At 43.8% G+C, this 17,743-nt stretch overlaps 2 protein-coding genes across 3 annotated transcripts in view; both read left to right on the top strand.

Moving 5' to 3' along the window:
• Nucleotides 1–4,865: 4,865 nt before the first annotated feature.
• On the top strand, nt 4,866–12,236 carry LOC149453366 (uncharacterized). The gene is made up of 7 exons (XM_089688295.1): nt 4,866–5,100; nt 7,155–7,312; nt 7,399–7,509; nt 7,626–7,723; nt 7,814–7,954; nt 8,077–8,197; nt 9,813–12,236. Exons 3-7 carry the CDS (start codon nt 7,434–7,436, stop codon nt 11,663–11,665), a joined length of 2,289 nt encoding a protein of 762 aa, XP_089544421.1. The 5' UTR covers nt 4,866–5,100; nt 7,155–7,312; nt 7,399–7,433; the 3' UTR covers nt 11,666–12,236.
• Nucleotides 12,237–15,480: 3,244 nt separating this feature from the next.
• The window catches only part of LOC149453365 (uncharacterized), a 13,487-nt gene continuing 11,224 nt past the window's right edge, over nt 15,481–17,743 (top strand). For both annotated transcript variants that reach the window (XM_089688192.1, XM_089688191.1), the window contains exon 1: nt 15,481–15,577. In XM_089688192.1, coding sequence (XP_089544318.1) covers nt 15,494–15,577 — 84 coding nt within the window. In that variant the 5' untranslated portion in view covers nt 15,481–15,493. The remainder of the gene's footprint in view (nt 15,578–17,743) is intronic.

Genomic DNA, 17,743 nt, shown 5'->3' with positions numbered 1-17,743 from the left:
TAGCAGGCTACAAACTGGTCCAGCACAGTCCAGGAGCACAGGGCAGCCATTCAGGGACTCACCAGCCAACAGTGGCTTCAGCAGAGGAAGTCTAGGCAGAATGACATGGAGAAGGAGGTCTTGAGGGCAGAGGTCCTTCACCAAGTCATCACGGGTCCTAGGGAGGGCTGGGTGTCCTGGCCGTAGCTTCAAGACCACACATGCAACAGTTAACGGAAGAGCAGAGGGTAGAGGAAAGTCCCGGCGTTCGGAAAGCCACACAGTCAATGCAGAACTACAAGTCACAGCAGTGCAGAATGCAAAACACAGAACTACAGGCGTACCTGGGTTTACCAACGCCTCGGTTAACGTAATTTTTGATTTTACGAATGAAAATCCATTGAAAATAATTGCTCGGTTTATAAATTTTTTTTGCAATACGAAGCGATTAAAGCTCTGGCTCCATGCCTTTATAAAAAGGTTTGAACGGATGAGACTTTTTTTTACTTTTTTATAACCTCCGGAATGGATTAATTGGGTTTTCAATATATTTCCGAATTCGTTTTTAATCATGTCCCTGTACAGTATTTATGTCTTTAAAGTGCACTTTATAAAGACTTTTGAACAGATAAAATACTTTTTTTGACTTTATAACCTCCAGAAAGGATTAATTGGTATTCAGTGCGAGGACGAATTAATTTTTAATCATGTCCCTGTACAGTATTTATGCCTTTAACCTCTTCCCGCCCGGCCTATGGCTGAATGGCAGCCGGCAAAAATCCTCACCTTTTCAGGTGGACGCCATTAGGTGTTCTTTCAGGCATGCGCAGTTTGCGTGCCTGCAGAGCCGCGCAATCTGTCACCGGCCGTGTACCTCAGACACGGCTGATAACAGATCTGAGTACCGGCCCCGTTGCCGGTACCATGTGACCTGATGTGACCAATCACAGCAGGTCACATGACAGTTGTATACAATAGATGGCTTCCCTTCATGCCATCCATTGTATACTAGTGTGTTGTAAGCCGTGTACCGGGGTGGGCTCCCCAGGATACAGTGAAGTCACGAACAAGGAAAGCAACAAAATTAAAAATAACAGAAAAAAAAAATTATAATTTTTTTTTTCATACTGTCACCAGTCAATGTCTCTGATCACCGCCACACCAGTTATATGATGACGCTGTACTGCACTGGTAACAGTATGTAAAAAAAAATAGTGAAAATAATTTTTTTCATTTTTTCATTTTCCGAAAAATTATGACAAAAAAGACAACTTCAAAAAACTCACCATGACTCTTATGAAATACGTCGGACTGTCTACTTTGCAAAAACTGTTCTGACATTAGGGGGTATCTGTACCGTCCTGACATTTGGGGGGTATCTGTACCGTCCTGACATTTGGGGGGTATCTGTACCGTCCTGACATTTGGGGGATATCAGTACCGTCCTGACATTTGCGGGATATCTGTACAGTCCTGACATTTGGGGGATATCTGTACCGTCCTGACATTTGGGGGATATCTGTTCTGTCCTGACATTTGGGGGGATAGCTGTACCGTCCTGACATTTGGGGGATATCTGTACCGTCCCGACATTTGGGGGATATCTGTACCGTCCCGACATTTGGGGGATATCTGTACCGTCCTGACATTTGGGGGGATATCTGTACCGTCCTGACATTTAGGGGATATCTGTACCGTCCCGACATTTGGGGGATATCTGTACCGTCCCGACATTTGGGGGATATCTGTACAGTCCCGGCATTTGGGGGATATCTGTACCGTTCTGACATTGGGGGATATCTGTACCGTCCTGACATTTGGGGGATATCTGTACCGTCCTGACATTTGGGGGATATCTGTACCGTTCTGACATTTGGAGGATATCTGTACCGTCCTGACATTTGGGGGACATCTGTACCGTCCTGACATTTGGGGGATATCTATACAGTCCTGACATTTGGGGGATATCTGTACTGTTCTGACATTTGGGGGATATCTGTACCGTCCTGACATTTGGGGGATATCTGTACTGTCCTGACATTTGGGGGATATCTGTACTGTCCTGACATTTGGGGGATATCTGTACCGTCCTGACATTTGGGGGATATCTGTACCGTTCTGACATTTGGGGATATCTGCACTGTTCTGACATTTGGGGGATATCTGTATTGTTCTGACATTTGGGGGATTCCTGTCCTGACATTTGGGGGATATCTGTCCTGATATTTGGGGAGTATCTGTACTGTTCTGACATTTGGGGGATATCTGTACCGTTCTGACATTTGGGGGATATCTGTACCGTCCTGACATTTGGGGGATATCTGTACCGTTCTGACATTTGGGGATATCTGCACTGTTCTGACATTTGGGGGATATCTGTATTGTTCTGACATTTGAGGGGTATCTGTCCTGACATTTGGGGGATATCTGTACTGTCCTGACATTTGGGGGGATATCTGTCCTGATATTTGGGGAGTATCTGTACTGTTCTGACATTTGGGGGATATCTGTACTGTCCTGACATTTGGGGGATATCTGTACCGTTCTGACATTTGGGGGATATCTGTACCGTTCTGACATTTGGGGGATATCTGTACCAATCTGACATTTGGGGGATATCTGTACCGTTCTGACATTTGGGGATATCTGCACTGTTCTGACATTTGGGGGATATCTGTACTGTTCTGACATTCTTGGACCTCAAGAAATTAGATTGGCCGTCAGTACTTCAGGATTGATCAATATTCAGATATATCCCATAGTTTGTGGACTCGATAACTTTCCTACAGACTAAATAATACATCCTAATTTGGGTTATTTTCACCAAAGACATGTAGCAGAATACATCTCGGCCTAAATTTATGAAGAACAATTATTTATTTGCAAACTTTTATAACAGAAACAAAGAAAAACGTGGGTTTTTTTTTCACAATGTTCGGTCTTTTTTTGTTAATTTAGCAAAAAATAAAAACCCCAGCAGTGATTAAATACCACCAAAAGAAAGCTCTAGTTGTGTGAAGAAAATGATAAAGTTTTGGTTTGGGTACAATGTTGTATGACCGCGCAATTGTCATTCAAAGTGTGAGAGCGCTGAAACCTGAAAATTGGCCTGGACAAGAAGGGGGGGGGGGGGGGGAAGTGCTCGGTATGGAAGGGGTTAAAGTGCAATTTATTTTTTGAACAGATAAAATACTTTTTTTCTTTTACTTTTTTCTGACCTCCAGAACGGATTAATTGGTTTTCAATGCGTTCCTATGGGAAACCACGTGTCGATTTACGAACTTTTTGCAACACGAAACGTCCCGAAGAACGCATTAAATTCGTAAAGCGAGGTACGCCTGTGTCTGTCTCAGCAGTTCAATGAATCTTCCAGCAAGACCTGCAGCCATGGGCTCCTCTGTCCAGCACTTAAGCTCTGACTGTTCTGCCCCTTTCTCCCACCATAGGGACATTATATGGTCCCTTCAGTTCAACCAAACCATAGGTCCCCGGTGCCGATACGTCTGGCTTTTTCCATCTGCAGGACACCGTGCTGAATACAATGATCACTGCTGCCGTCTAGAGCCACCAGCAGTGATCACACAAAAAAACCTCAACAGGTTGGTTGTACTGAAGTCGATCGATAAATCGGCTTCAGTACAGCCAGCCTGCCCATAGACAGATTGAAATTTGGCCAATTCCTGCTGAACCTCCTGAATTTCCATCTGTCTATGGCCGGTTTAAATGTGTAGTAGGTTGTCTACATGGAACAGATGCATCTGAATCTGGTCTGAATAGAGGTCTGTGTCCCACAGTGCAGAGACTAAATGGTTAGCATTTCCACCTGGCAGTGCTAGGAGTTTGCATGTTCTCACTGGTCTATAAATCAGAGGCTCTGGATGGACGGTTGGATAAATGGTTCTATATTTAGGACGTATCCGGTCTATAAACCAGAGGCTCTGGATGGACGGTTGGATAAATGGCTCTATATTTAGGATATATCCGGTCTATAAACCAGAGGCTCTGGATGGACGGTTGGATAAATGGTTCTATATTTAGGACGTATCCGGTCTATAAACCAGAGGCCCTGGATGGACGGTTGGATAAATGGTTCTATATTTAGGAGGTATCCGGTCTATAAACCAGAGGCTCTGGATGGACGGTTGGATAAATGGCTCTATATTTAGGACGTATCCGGTCTATAAACCAGAGGCTCTGGATGGACGGTTGGATAAATGGTTCTATATTTAGGATGTATTCGGTCTATTATTATACAGTATTTATAAAGCGCCAATAGTTCGCTCAGCGCTGTACATTACAAAGGGGGACAGAACAATACCAATACAATGCAAAACATGAGGGGATCGAGGGCCCTGCCCGCGTCTATAAACCAGAGGCTCTGGATGGACAGTCATTATAGGTACTTATATTGTACCAACCATTTACATATATATTGTACATTCACATCAGTCCCCGCCCCTGAGGAGCGTACAATCTAAGGTCCCTAACTCACATTCATACATACACATACTAGGGCCAATTTAGACAGGAGCCACTTAACCTCCCAGCAGGTCTTTGGAGTGTGGGAGGAAACCAGAGTAACCCGGAGGAAACCCACACAGGCACAGGGAGAACATGCAAACTCCATGCAGGTAGTGCCGTGGTCGGGATACAAACCAATGATCCTAGTGCTGCTAGACAGAATTGCTGACCACATAACCACTGCTCGATGTTCGCTTCGAACACTAATATGTCTTAACAAATTTTCTTTCCTCGTATTATTTGGGTTTTAAATATGTAACAAACAGTATTGAAAAACAAAGTAGGCCACAGTCTAGATATGATCTCCAGAAGGTTACGATCTCCATTCCTCTCACAACACGAAGTGACCTGAGGTACTGAGAGGAAGTCCTCTTAAAGACAGGAAGTGATGTCATCAGGTACAGACAGGAAGTTCCAGGTCAGAGGTGAGGTGGGAGGATGAGGAGGGGAGACATTGCTGGAACTGGCAGCAGAAGAGGTGAATACATTGGAGGAGAAAGGATCGGGAGGTTGCAGAAGTCGAAGTTTCCAGAACAATTTCCCCGCAAGGTGACGAGTTTGAATATAAACGAGAGACACCTCCAAGTACAAAGCCACAAGGTAAGTCGGAGAATGACGGATGATAAAGATCACATTGTTCCACTAACGTTTTTCTTTTGTTTCGATATCGGAGTCATTTTTTACTTTCCAGCTATTGGCGTGCTTGGATTTTTTTTTCCATTGGTGCAGGTGGTTATTATGGAGACAGCCATCATTTCTGGTCCCATGTTTGCATCTTTGTTACCAGTTTTTTCTCTTGGCCTGATGAACCGATGATGGCTCGAAACTTTTCTTTCCTTGGAACAAGCATTCTTCCTAACCCAATAAGGGTTCTTGCACGTGGGTGCCCAGAGACAGCACAACGTCAGTTTTGGTGGCTTTTCACCACCCAGGAAGCCCAGAAGATGCATACAGATGCCCTGTAGAGGTGCATGGTTGCACTTCGGTATCAACGCTCATGTAACGTACAGGCATGATCCCAGAGTGGAACGTTTTCTGTTCTCGGAATACACCTGTGCGCGTACGATCGTTTACATGAGTACCAGCAAATATCTGGGTACGTCTATAGGTGGCTGTAAGCAGTACATGGACTTTCTGGGTGGGGAGGCATAATTCCGTAATATACGTTGTATGGGTGCAGGCTGATCGGGGGCAAGAACCCCAACACTAGGGATGAGCATGGGTTTGGTCTGAACTTAGGCTTGAAATCGAACCCAGTTCGATATCTGGGTACGTCTATGGGTGGCTGTAAGCAGTACATGGATTTTCTGGGTGGGGAGGCTTAATTCCGTAGTGTACGTTGTATGGCGCAAGCTAATCAGGGGCAAGAACCCCAACACTAGGGATGAGCATGAGTTTGAGCGCAGACTGATCAGGGGCAAGAACCCCAACACTAGGGATGAGCATGGGTTTTGGTGCAGGCTTATCGGGGGCAAGAACCCCAACACTAGGGATGAGCATTGTTTTGGTCTGATCTTAGGCTTGAAATCGAACCCAGTTCAAAATCTGGGTACGTCTATAGGTGGCTGTAAACAGTACATGGACTTTCTGGGCGGGGAGGCATAATTCCGTAATGTACGTTGTATGGGTGCAGGCTGATCGGGGGCAAGAACCCCAACACTAGGGATTAGCATGGGTTTGGGCGCAGGCTGATCGGGGGCAAGAACCCCAACACTAGGGAGTAGCATGGTTTTGGGCGCAGGCTGATCAGGGGCAAGAACCCCAACACTAGGGATGAGCATGGGTTTGGTATGAACTTAGGCATGAAATCGAACCCAGTTCGATATCTGGGTACGTCTATGGGTGGCTGTAAGCAGTACATGGACTTTCTGGGCAGGGAGGCATAATTCCATAATGTACGTTGTATGGGCGCAGGCTGATCAGGGGCAAGAACCCCAACACTAGGGATGAGCATGGGTTTGGTCTGAACTTAGGCTTGAAATCGAACCCAGTTTGATTTCAACCTGGTGGCTAATCCGCTGCGGTCCGGGCATACAAAACCAAGTGGCAGGAGTGTTCATGACATGGCCAAGCATCCCCAATCTGGCCAGAATGACTGCTTGGGTCATGGTCTTTCTGGGTTTGGTCCAAACTTATATTCTGGCCAAACCCATGCTTATCTCTACCTAACACTTTATGATAAAGTCCAGCTAACATCAGTGGGACTTCCTGCACAGGAATATATGGAACACCTGAGCATCCCTGTGCGAGAAAACATGGTGTACACTTTAGTATGACTAATGTGATTGAGGCAAAAAAAAAAAAAAAGTAATCTCTGGTGTACTTACTCATAAGCAAGGCAGTCTGGGGTGTCCAAACTCTGGAGGAACTCTGTGCAGCCATTATTCATCCCGGTGCAGTCCAGATAATTCTCCATTGTCTACAGAGAAGAATGTCCTGTATAGATCACTTGACCTTCTTAGTGAGGATGGACAAAGACCAGAGACATGCGACTTTGACGTTATCAGACGTCACTCTTCAGACCATCTTGAGGGGTTAGGAGGGTCAGATGACGTCATTCTTATCTCTGTAATGAAGACACAGACCTAACTGGAGACCTGAAGAGGACTCTTTGAAGTCTCTAGTGACAGTAATCATTTTCTTTCTTTACACAGGATTATGAAGTGGTGAAGAAAATCTGGTGATCCATTAGAACCAGCAGCCATCTTAATAGGACATCACCCATCACAGTGCCTCCACCTCATTGCCTGACAACAGAGGTACCAAGAAGATTCTAGAAGCCACCAAGATCATTGAGCTGCTGACAGGAGAGGTGAGCGGTGTTGGGAATACTGGGCCATTCTCCAGTAACAGACAAGGGATGTGTCTGGATGGTGACTGTATTATTGTGTGTGTCAGGTTCCTGTAAGGTGCTAGTCACTGACTATTTCTCCATGGAGGAGTATTCAGAAGGACACAAAGATTTCCAGAAGGACGTTATGGAGAATCAGCCGCCTCTCACATCACCGGGTAAGAGGAGACTTTATTGTAAAGGAGAGAGCAGTACGGAGGGTCCACCTAGATCCCCCATCATCTGATAAACACATAGAAACAATGGATTCAGTCAGTGTGTGTGTTTCCTACAGATGGATCCAGTAATGGGAACCCACCAGAGAGATGTCCCCGTCCTCTGTATTCCCGGGATTCCACACAGAAAGGTCACACCATCCCTCACCATCATCAGGTAGGTGGAACTGACCATGTAGACCTAAAAATGTATTTTCTTATTATTCTATGCAATTCCTTTTTTAAAAATGTCATCTTTGGGGTTTAGGATGAAGAACTGAAAGCCATCAAAGTTAAAGAGGAAGAAGAAGAAATATCTGTGAGTGAAGCTCAGAAGTCTTTGGAGGAGGATAGTCCTCTGTTTTCTGGGGATTCCACACAAGAAGAGAACTCTACAGAGTATGATCAGGTAGATGGGACTAAGCAACAGAACTAAAAAAATGATTGTGAAACTATAAAATGTCATTCTTCTATGTATTGTCAGAAATGACTATTTTTCAGCTGTTATAATGTATCATTCATGGGGTTTAGAGTGAAGAACTGAAGGACATCAAAATTAAGATTAAAGAGGAAGATGATGATGAAGAAGAAGAAGAGACAGTTGTGAGTGGAGCTCAGCGGTCATTGAACTCTTCTCTTTATATTGACACATGTAAGTATAAAAACCCTAAAATGTGTAAAATGGTTGACATTTTAATTCTTTGATTATTTAAATTGTTACATTGGTTAAAAAAACAAACAAAAAAAAACACCACACAACCAAATGCATCAAGTTGCCCCCCCAAAAAAAGCAAAGTGGCAGCTGATCCAGAAGAAGACGGAAAATCTGTTTAAAGCGTGGTCCAATTTTCGTCAAAAGAATCCCTTACAGATTCCAAAAGCCAATCTCATAATTCTCCAGATCAATATTCTACAAATCTTGAAAAACATCCTGACTGTTTTTTTTTTTGCATAGGGAATCAATTTGAAAAGGTTCCTTATATTCCCATTTTTATAGCTCCTACAGCAAAGAACCCTCTCAGTATACAGAGGTTATTCCATCTATCCTCTTCTGTGCTGTCCCCGTTCAAAACAGAGATCTTCACATTCTTCATGAAAGGAAAGCTAGTAAAAACTTTATTAAAATCGCTACCTCACCAATAGTGATCTAAATAAATGAAGTGGAAGTATTGTAGGCTCCATGAAAGGTCCATCTCCATTCCTCAATATAACGTCATTTTCCCAACAAATGAGGAGCAGATACTGTCCATCATATGAAAGGTCCATCTCCATTCCTCAATATAACGTCATGTTCCCAACAAATGAGGAGATACTGGACACCATAAGAAAGGTCCATCTCCATTCCTCAATATAACGTCATGTTCCCAACAAATGAGGAGATACTGGACACCATATGAAAGGTCCATCTCCATTCCTCAATATAACGTCATGTTCCCAACAAATGAGGAGATACTGGACACCATATGAAAGGTCCATCTCCATTCCTCAATATAACGTCATGTTCCCAACAAATGAGGAGGAGATACTGGACACCATATGAAAGGTCCATCTCCATTCCTCAATATGACGTCATGTTCCCAACAAATGAGATACTGGACACCATATGAAATGTCTATCTCCATTCCTCAATATAACCTCATGTTCCCAACAAATGAGGAGATACTGTACAGCATAGGAAAGGTCCTTCTCCATTCCTCAATATGACGTCATGTTCCCAACAAATGAGGAGGAGATACTGTACACCATATGAAAGGTCCATCTCCATTCCTCAATATAACGTCATGTTTCCAACAAATGAGGAGGAGATACTGGACACCATATGAAAGGTCCATCTCCATTCCTCAATAGAACGTCATGTTCCCAACAAATGAGGAGGAGATACTGGACACCATATGGAAGGTCCATCTCCTTTCCTCAATATAACGTCATGTTCCCAACAAATGAGGAGGAGATACTGTACACCATATGAAAGGTCCATCTCCATTCCTCAATAGAACGTCATGTTCCCAACAAATGAGGAGGAGATACTGGACACCATATGGAAGGTCCATCTCCTTTCCTCAATATAACGTCATGTTCCCAACAAATGAGGAGGAGATACTGGACACCATATGGAAGGTCCATCTCCATTCCTCAATATAACGTCATGTTCCCAACAAATGAGGAGGAGATACTGGACACCATATGAAAGGTCCATCTCCATTCCTCAATATAAAAAAAAAAAAATGAATTCTTATAACATTTTCATACAACTTTCTTTTCTATAGATGGAAACTATTTCGGGAACTCCTATGAGGGACGTCCTCCATTGTCTCCAGATAATTCAGAAGACAATGGCAACACACAACACTCCCCGTCACTGAATCCCGTTACACCCAATATACGTCAAATCCCTGACCGTCTGGAGAGATCAGTGGATCCCCCAAATCCTGAGGAGTTTTCTACCGATTTACATTCAGTGACCCCAGATAGACACGTAGGACCTCCCAGTGTAGAGAGGTCAACAGATCCATCCAATTCAAAAGACTTTTCACCCAGCCACGAAGGATTTCACACAGGGGAGCGTTTATTCTCATGTTTGGTGTGCGGGAAATCTTTCAATCACAACAGAAAACTTGTTAGACACCAGAGAATTCACACAGGCGTGCGTCCCTATGCGTGTTCGGAGTGCGGGAAATGTTTTTCTGTGAGGGGAAAACTTCTCATACACCAGAGAATCCACACAGGTGAGCGTCCTTTTTCATGTTCAGAGTGCGGGAAGTGTTTCTCGGAGAAAGGGAAACTTCATTTACACCAGAGAAGTCACACGGGGGAGCGTCCCTATTCCTGTTCGGAGTGCGGGAAAAGTTTTAACCAGAAAGGAAACCTCCTTAAACACCAAAGATGTCACACGGGCGAGCGTCCATATTCGTGTTCAATCTGTGGGAAATGTTTCATTGAGAAAAACGCACTTCTTATACACCAGAGGATTCACACAGGCGAGCGTCCTTATTCCTGTTCAGAGTGCGGGAAATGTTTCATTCAGAAAGGAAACCTTCTTAAACATCAGAAACGTCACACGGGTGAGCGTCCTTTTTCGTGTAAAGAGTGCGGCAAATGTTTCACTAAGAAAACCGCATTTGTTACACACCAGAGCACCCACACAGGCGAGCGTCCCTATTCATGTTCGGTGTGCGGGAAATGTTTTCTTATGCAAAATGCACTTGATAGACACAGCAAGATTCACACAGGTGAGGGTCCGTATTCATGTTCGGAGTGTGGAAAATGTTTCATTCAAAAGGCAAACCTTCTTAAACACGAGAGATGTCACACAGGTGAGAGTCCCTTTTCATGTTCAGAGTGTGGGAAATTTTTTACTGACAAAAATGTACTACTTATACACCAGAGAAGTCACACTGGTGAGCATTCCTATTCGTGTTTAGAATGTGGGAAAACTTTTGTTCACAAAGGAGAGTTTCGGAAGCACCAGAAAAGTCACATGAATGAGCCTCCATATTCATGCTCAGAGTGCGGGAAAATATTTACAGAGAAAACATTATTTCTTACGCACAAAAAAGATCACCAGGGTGAACGTTCCTTTTCATGCCCAGAGTGCGGGAGATGTTTCAGCCAGAAAGGAAACCTTCTTAGACACCAGAGAATTCACACAGGCGAGCGTCCTTTTTCGTGTTCAGAGTGCGGGAAGTGTTTCATTCAGAAAAGAGACCTTTTCAGACACCAGAGATGTCACACTGGCGAGCATCCTTATTCGTGTTCCGAGTGTGGGAAATGTTTCACCGACAAAAACGTCCTCCTCCTACACCAGAAAATTCACACGGGCGAGCGGGACTATTCTTGTTCAGTGTGCGGGAAATGTTTCATTCAGAAAAACTCACTTATCAGACACCAGAGGGTTCACACTGGCGAGCGTCCCTATTCGTGCTCGGAGTGCGGGAAATGTTTCATTCAGAAAGTGGACCTTATCGACCACCAGAGGATTCACACCGGCGATCGCCCCTTTGCATGTTCGGAGTGCGGGAAATGTTTCAGTTACAAAAAATCACTGATCACACACCAGAGAACTCACATGGTCCAGGTCACGATTAAAGAAGAGGAAATTGAAATTATGACGATCCTCTGATCTTGGATTTTTTTTTTTTGCTACACTGACCTGTCATGCAGCATTGCTTTGGATTCAGAGACTCGCCTGCCCACAGGATCCAGAGTTGTCCCTGTGATTCCCTGCAGCAGTCCAGGTCTCGTGCCACCATTTTGGTCCTCCTCGTCATTGGAAGCAGGCGGCCTCCGATGATGACAGCAGCTCCGCCCACTGGCCGCTATTAACTCCTATACCTGCAGCCTCCTGGTATGTGTGAGGTTGAATCCAAGGAGGCGGAGTTATCAGCAGCACATCATTGTTGCCTAAGTGTGATTGGGTGTAGGTGAGCAAAGCTACAAGTTTAAAAAAAAAAAAAGCCTAAAACATCCTTCTCTGCCGAATCATACATCAGAGGATGGCAGTTGAGTAGAGCGCTTTAGATGCTATGGGGAGGGGAGGAGTGAAGGTCCGCTTTAACTATTAATACATTTGATTTTTTTACTTTTTTGGGGGTTTTTTTGTGCTTATAAAAGGATTACTTTAGTTATATGCTTTGTTGTCATGTGTTCATCGATTATTCTGCTTGTAAAATAAACCAGAAGGCTACACACGTCGTAATGTTTTCTTCTAGTCTTTTTTTTTTGATTGATTATTGGAATCCCATCATAAAGATTAAAAAAAGAGAATGTAGTGTGGATGGTGGGGGGAGGAGAGCTGTCAGAGAATGTAGTGTGGATGGTGGGGGGAGGAGAGCTGTCGGAGAATGTAGTGTGGATGGTGGGGGGAGAGCTGTCAGAGAATGTAGTGTGGATGGTGGAGGAGAGTTGTCAGAGAATGTAGTGTGGATGGTGGGGGGAGGAGAGCTGTCGGATAATGTAGTGTGGATGGTGGAGGAGAGCTGTCAGGGAATGTAGTGTGGATGGTGGGGGGAGGAGAGCTGTCAGAGAATGTAGTGTGGATGGTGGGAGGAAAGCTGTCAGAGAATGTAGTGTGGATGGTGGGAGGAGAGCTGTCAGAGAATGTAGTGTGGATGGTGGGGGGAGGAGAGCTGTCGGAGAATGTAGTGTGGATGGTGGGGGGAGAGCTGTCGGAGAATGTAGTGTGGATGGTGGGAGGAAAGCTGTCAGAGAATGTAGTGTGGGTGTGGGGGAGAGCTGTCGGAGAATGTAGTGTGGATGGTGGGGGGGGGGGGAGTTGTCGGAGAATGTGTGGATGGTGGGGGGAGAGCTGTCAGAGAATGTAGTGTGGATGGTGGGGGAGGAAAGCTGTCAGAGAATGTAGATTGGATGGTGGAGGAGAGCTGTCAGAGAATGTACTGTGGATGGTGGGGAGAGAGCTATCAGAGAATGTAGTGTGGATGGTGGGGGGAGGAGAGCTGTCGGATAATGTAGTGTGGATGGTGGAGGAGAGCTGTCGGAGAATGTAGTGTGGATGGTGAAGGAGAGCTGTCAGAGAATGTAGTGTGGATGGTGGGGGGAGGAGAGCTGGCAGAGAATGTACTGTGGATGGTGGGAGGAAAGCTGTCAGAGAATGTAGTGTGGATGGTGGGGAGAGAACTAACAGAGAATGTAGTGTGGATGGTGGGAGGAGAGCTGTCAGAGAATGTAGTGTGGATGGTGGGGAGAGAGCTATCAGAGAATGTAGTGTGGATGGTGGAGGAGAGTTGTCAGAGAATGTAGTGTGGATGGTGGGGGGAGGAGAGCTGTCGGATAATGTAGTGTGGATGGTGGAGGAGAGCTGTCAGAGAATGTAGTGTGGATGGTGGAGGAGAGCTGTCAGAGAATGTAGTGTGGATGGTGGAGGAGAGCTGGCAGAGAATGTAGTGTGGATGGTGGAGGAGAGCTGGCAGAGAATGTACTGTGGATGGTGGAGGAGAGCTGTCAGAGAATGTAGTGTGGATGGTGGGGGGAGGAGAGCTGTCAGAGAATGTAGTGTGGATGGTGAGGGGAGGAGAGCTGTCAGAGAATGTAGTGTGGATGGTGGAGGAGAGCTGTCAGAGAATGTAGTGTGGATGGTGGGGGGAGGAGAGCTGTCAGAGAATGTAGTGTGGATGGTGGAGGAGAGCTGTCAGAGAATGTACTGTGGATGGTGGAGGAGAGCTGTCAGAGAATGTAGTGTGGATAGTGGGGGGAGGAAAGCTGTCAGAGAATGTAGTGTGGATGGTGGCAGGAAAGCTGTCAGAGAATGTAGTGTGGATGGTGGAGGAGAGCTTGCAGAGAATGTAGTGTGGATGGTGGAAGAGAGCTGTCAGAGAATGTAATGTGGATGGGGGAGGAGAGCTGTCAGAGAATGTAGTGTGGATGGTGGGGGGAGGAGAGCTGTCAGAGAATGTAGTGTGGATGGTGAGGGGAGGAGAGCTGTCAGAGAATGTAGTGTGGATGGTGGAGGAGAGCTGTCAGAGAATGTAGTGTGGATGGTGGGGGGAGGAGAGCTGTCAGAGAATGTAGTGTGGATGGTGGAGGAGAGCTGTCAGAGAATGTACTGTGGATGGTGGAGGAGAGCTGTCAGAGAATGTAGTGTGGATAGTGGGGGGAGGAAAGCTGTCAGAGAATGTAGTGTGGATGGTGGCAGGAAAGCTGTCAGAGAATGTAGTGTGGATGGTGGAGGAGAGCTTGCAGAGAATGTAGTGTGGATGGTGGAAGAGAGCTGTCAGAGAATGTAATGTGGATGGGGGAGGAGAGCTGTCGGAGAATGTAGTGTGGATGGTGGGAGGAGAGCTGTCAGAGAATGTAGTGTGGATGGTGGAGGAGAGCTGTCAGAGAATGTAGTGTGGATGGTGGAGGAGAGCTGTCGGAGAATGTAATGTGGATGGGGGAGGAGAGCTGTCAGAGAATGTAATGTGGATGGGGGAGGAGAGCTGTCAGAGAATGTAGTGTGGATGGTGGAGGTGAGCTGTCAGAGAATGTTATGGGCTGAGATTCTTCTCTTCAGAACCTGAGACTTTCAACACTGCTCATATGGTCATTTCCCATAGAAGAGTTCAGCATGGGGTTGAGTAATGCCAAAGGTCCCTGATGTCAGAAGAGGACTAACTGCTTCTCTATAGAAGATCTATGCAAAGTTGACATAGACAGTTGGGGAACTAACAAGACCCCGTCTGATGAGACTTTTCCTCACTGTAGATGGGTGTATTGGGGTTCCGGTGGGGCCTGCCAGTCCCGAGCAGTACTAGACATCTTTCAATCTCAAAAAAAGCAAAGTGTTTCCAAAAGGAACATTGGAAGTTCAAAGATCAGCATTTCTATAGAGGCACCAATGGAAAACATCAATTTAGATACGGGTTAGAACTCTCCCTTACCCTAACAGATTTTTGAGGGAATCCAAGTCCTTCGGCAGGGTCACCAGAACTAGCGTCCCCTTTGGAAGATTCCTCCTCCTCTTTCCTGTTCTAGGGCCAGTTTAAAATTCTGGATTTTCTTTTACTTTTGATGATGATAGTAAACAGGACCAAGAGAGAGGGCGAGTCTACCCAACGGGGTCACCGACAACGAAACCTGAAGAGGGTTCCAAGCCATCTCCACTCCATCCAAAACCAAAGCTTTACTTTACGTGCCTCGGACTTTCCGCCCAGAATTGTGGATATGAGGAAATTTATATAGTTTTCAAATACATTTGTATCTCAAAATTTAAGTTCTGTTTTTCATGATTTATATATTTGTGGATTGTAATATGCAATCTAAATTGTGTTCATTATTTATTTTTTTTTATTAGTTGGTTTTTACCTTCACATAATACAATTTTTATAGATATTGAGGATCGCACCAAGAATCAGGGGCCAAAATACTGAAAAACAATGTAGGCTGCAGTTTTGATATTCTCCTGGAGGTGGCCGCCCTGGTTATTGTCAATGGACCGCAGAGACAGGAAGTGATGTCATATATACATAGGAAGTTCCAGGTGAAAGGTCAGCTGGACGGAAGTAGAGAGCAGACATTGTTGGAACTGGCAGAGGAGGTAATAAGAACTTATTTTATATTTACACCCAGTAACCCCACGTCATGTCCGTCCTCTTCCTCCTTCATCATGTCCTTCCTCCATCATCACCGTGATGTCTTTTTATCTTCTATAGAACCATTTATCCAACCGTCCATCCAGAGCCTCTGGTTTATAGATCGGATAGATCCTAAATATAGAACCATTTATCCAACCGTCCATCCAGAGCCTCTGGTTTATAGACCGGATACGTCCTAAATATAGAACCATTTATCCAACCTTCCATCCAGAGCCTCTGGTTTATAGACCGGATACGTCCTAAATATAGAGCCATTTATCCAACCGTCCATCCAGAGCCTCTGGTTTATAGACCGGATACGTCCTAAATATAGAACCATTTATCCAACCGCCCATCCAGAGCCTCTGGTTTATAGACCGGATACGTCCTAAATATAGAACCATTTATCCATCCGTCCATCCAGAGCCTCTGGTTTATAGACCGGATACGTCCTAAATATAGAACCATTTATCCAACCGTCCATCCAGAGCCTCTGGTTTATAGACCGGATACGTCCTAAATATAGAACCATTTATCCAACCGTCCATCCAGAGCCTCTGGTTTATAGACCGGATACGTCCTAAATATAGAACCATTTATCCAACCGTCCATCCAGAGCCTCTCGTTTGCAGACCGGATACGTCCTAAATATAGAACTATTTATCCATTTAGCATCTGATGGCAGTTGACTGGCCATTTTCCTTTTGTACTGGAGATCCACAAGTCTCCCCACTCCGTAATGGTCCCTCACCATAAAGGTGCAACGCAGGTGGACCTCATTTGTCCGATTTGTAATGGTTACTGCAGGTGTTGTGCCTCAAGATCTGTAGACTAATGTAGGCCATGCACAGGTTGAAATCCAAATGAATGTTCTTGCAAAAATCGTAACTAAGAATCTTTTTTTAAATTTCGCACCATTCATGGGCCCCAAGAAAATTAGTCAATTTTCATGCAGCTATCGAGTAATCAGGCATGTTGGAAATTTTTTGAAAAACCAACGTCTTTTTTTCAAATCAACGATGGGAGAATATTGCTAGAAGTATAATTGAAAAAGAAATGAGCTGTGACCTGGAAAGAAAAGAGTATTCCCAACCATGAAAATTATTTTCTGTAGCAACACGAGGTGAAATTGAAGGCTTGGTTGGTCGAATTTCGAAATGTTGGCGTCATTGGATTAGAAAATGCACCAAATTTTCTGATTTTTTAAAGAAAATTTGTTCAGAATTTGACTCAGGGATGGCCTGCATAAGTTGATTCTGGGTGTTGTAAAGGTGACACATGAAATGTTTCCTCAGTTACCAAATTTATTTTGTTCGCTCCTGGGTAAAACCTATATTCCAGTCCAAAGTTAGCAGCCTCTTCCGGCGCTCCAGGCATTGTAAAGGTGCCACACATGGATTGAGATTTACTAAGATCGGAGCGTGCAGAATCTGGTGCAGCTGTGCACGGCAGCCAATCGGCTTCTAACTTCAGCTTGCCCATATGGAAGAAAAATATATTTGAAATATATTTTAGAAATATTCTCCCCAAATATATTGCCATATACTTGAAATACTACAATTTTGGCCATATTCAATATATTTAAAAATATATAATACATATATATCAATATATATATATTTATTTATTTATTGAAATATATTTATTATGGTCAAAATTGTGTGTGTGTATATATATATATATATATATATATATATGCTTTTTTATTACAAAATATATGAAACATATTTTTAAAAATACATCTCAAATATACTGTATATACAATATTTGTTTTTTAAATACATTCTTCAGATTTTTTTTTACATATAAAAAAGTCATTTTAAGACATATATTTACATATATATGTAAATGCATTCCAAAAATGTAGATTTGTATATTTCAAGACATACAGTATATTTAAAATGTATTTTTAAAAATATTTTCATACATTTTGTAATAAAAATGAATTTCATCATGCAGTGCGTGTGTATATATAAATTCATTTTTATTAGAAAATATATGAAAAATATTTTTAAAAATAGATTTCAAATATACTGTATGTCTTTAAAAATACCAATCTCCATTTTTGGAACGCGTTTACAAATATATGTAAAAATATATGTTAAAATAACTTTTTATATGTTAAAAAA

This window comes from Staurois parvus, unplaced genomic scaffold, assembly GCF_062004578.1.
Source record: "Staurois parvus isolate SC_StPar_1 unplaced genomic scaffold, SC_StPar_1.0 ptg000449l, whole genome shotgun sequence".
Classification (NCBI taxonomy): Eukaryota; Metazoa; Chordata; class Amphibia; order Anura; family Ranidae; genus Staurois; species Staurois parvus.
The sequence above is the reverse complement of the archived record's forward strand: the minus strand, read 5'-3'. Positions and strand labels throughout refer to the sequence as shown.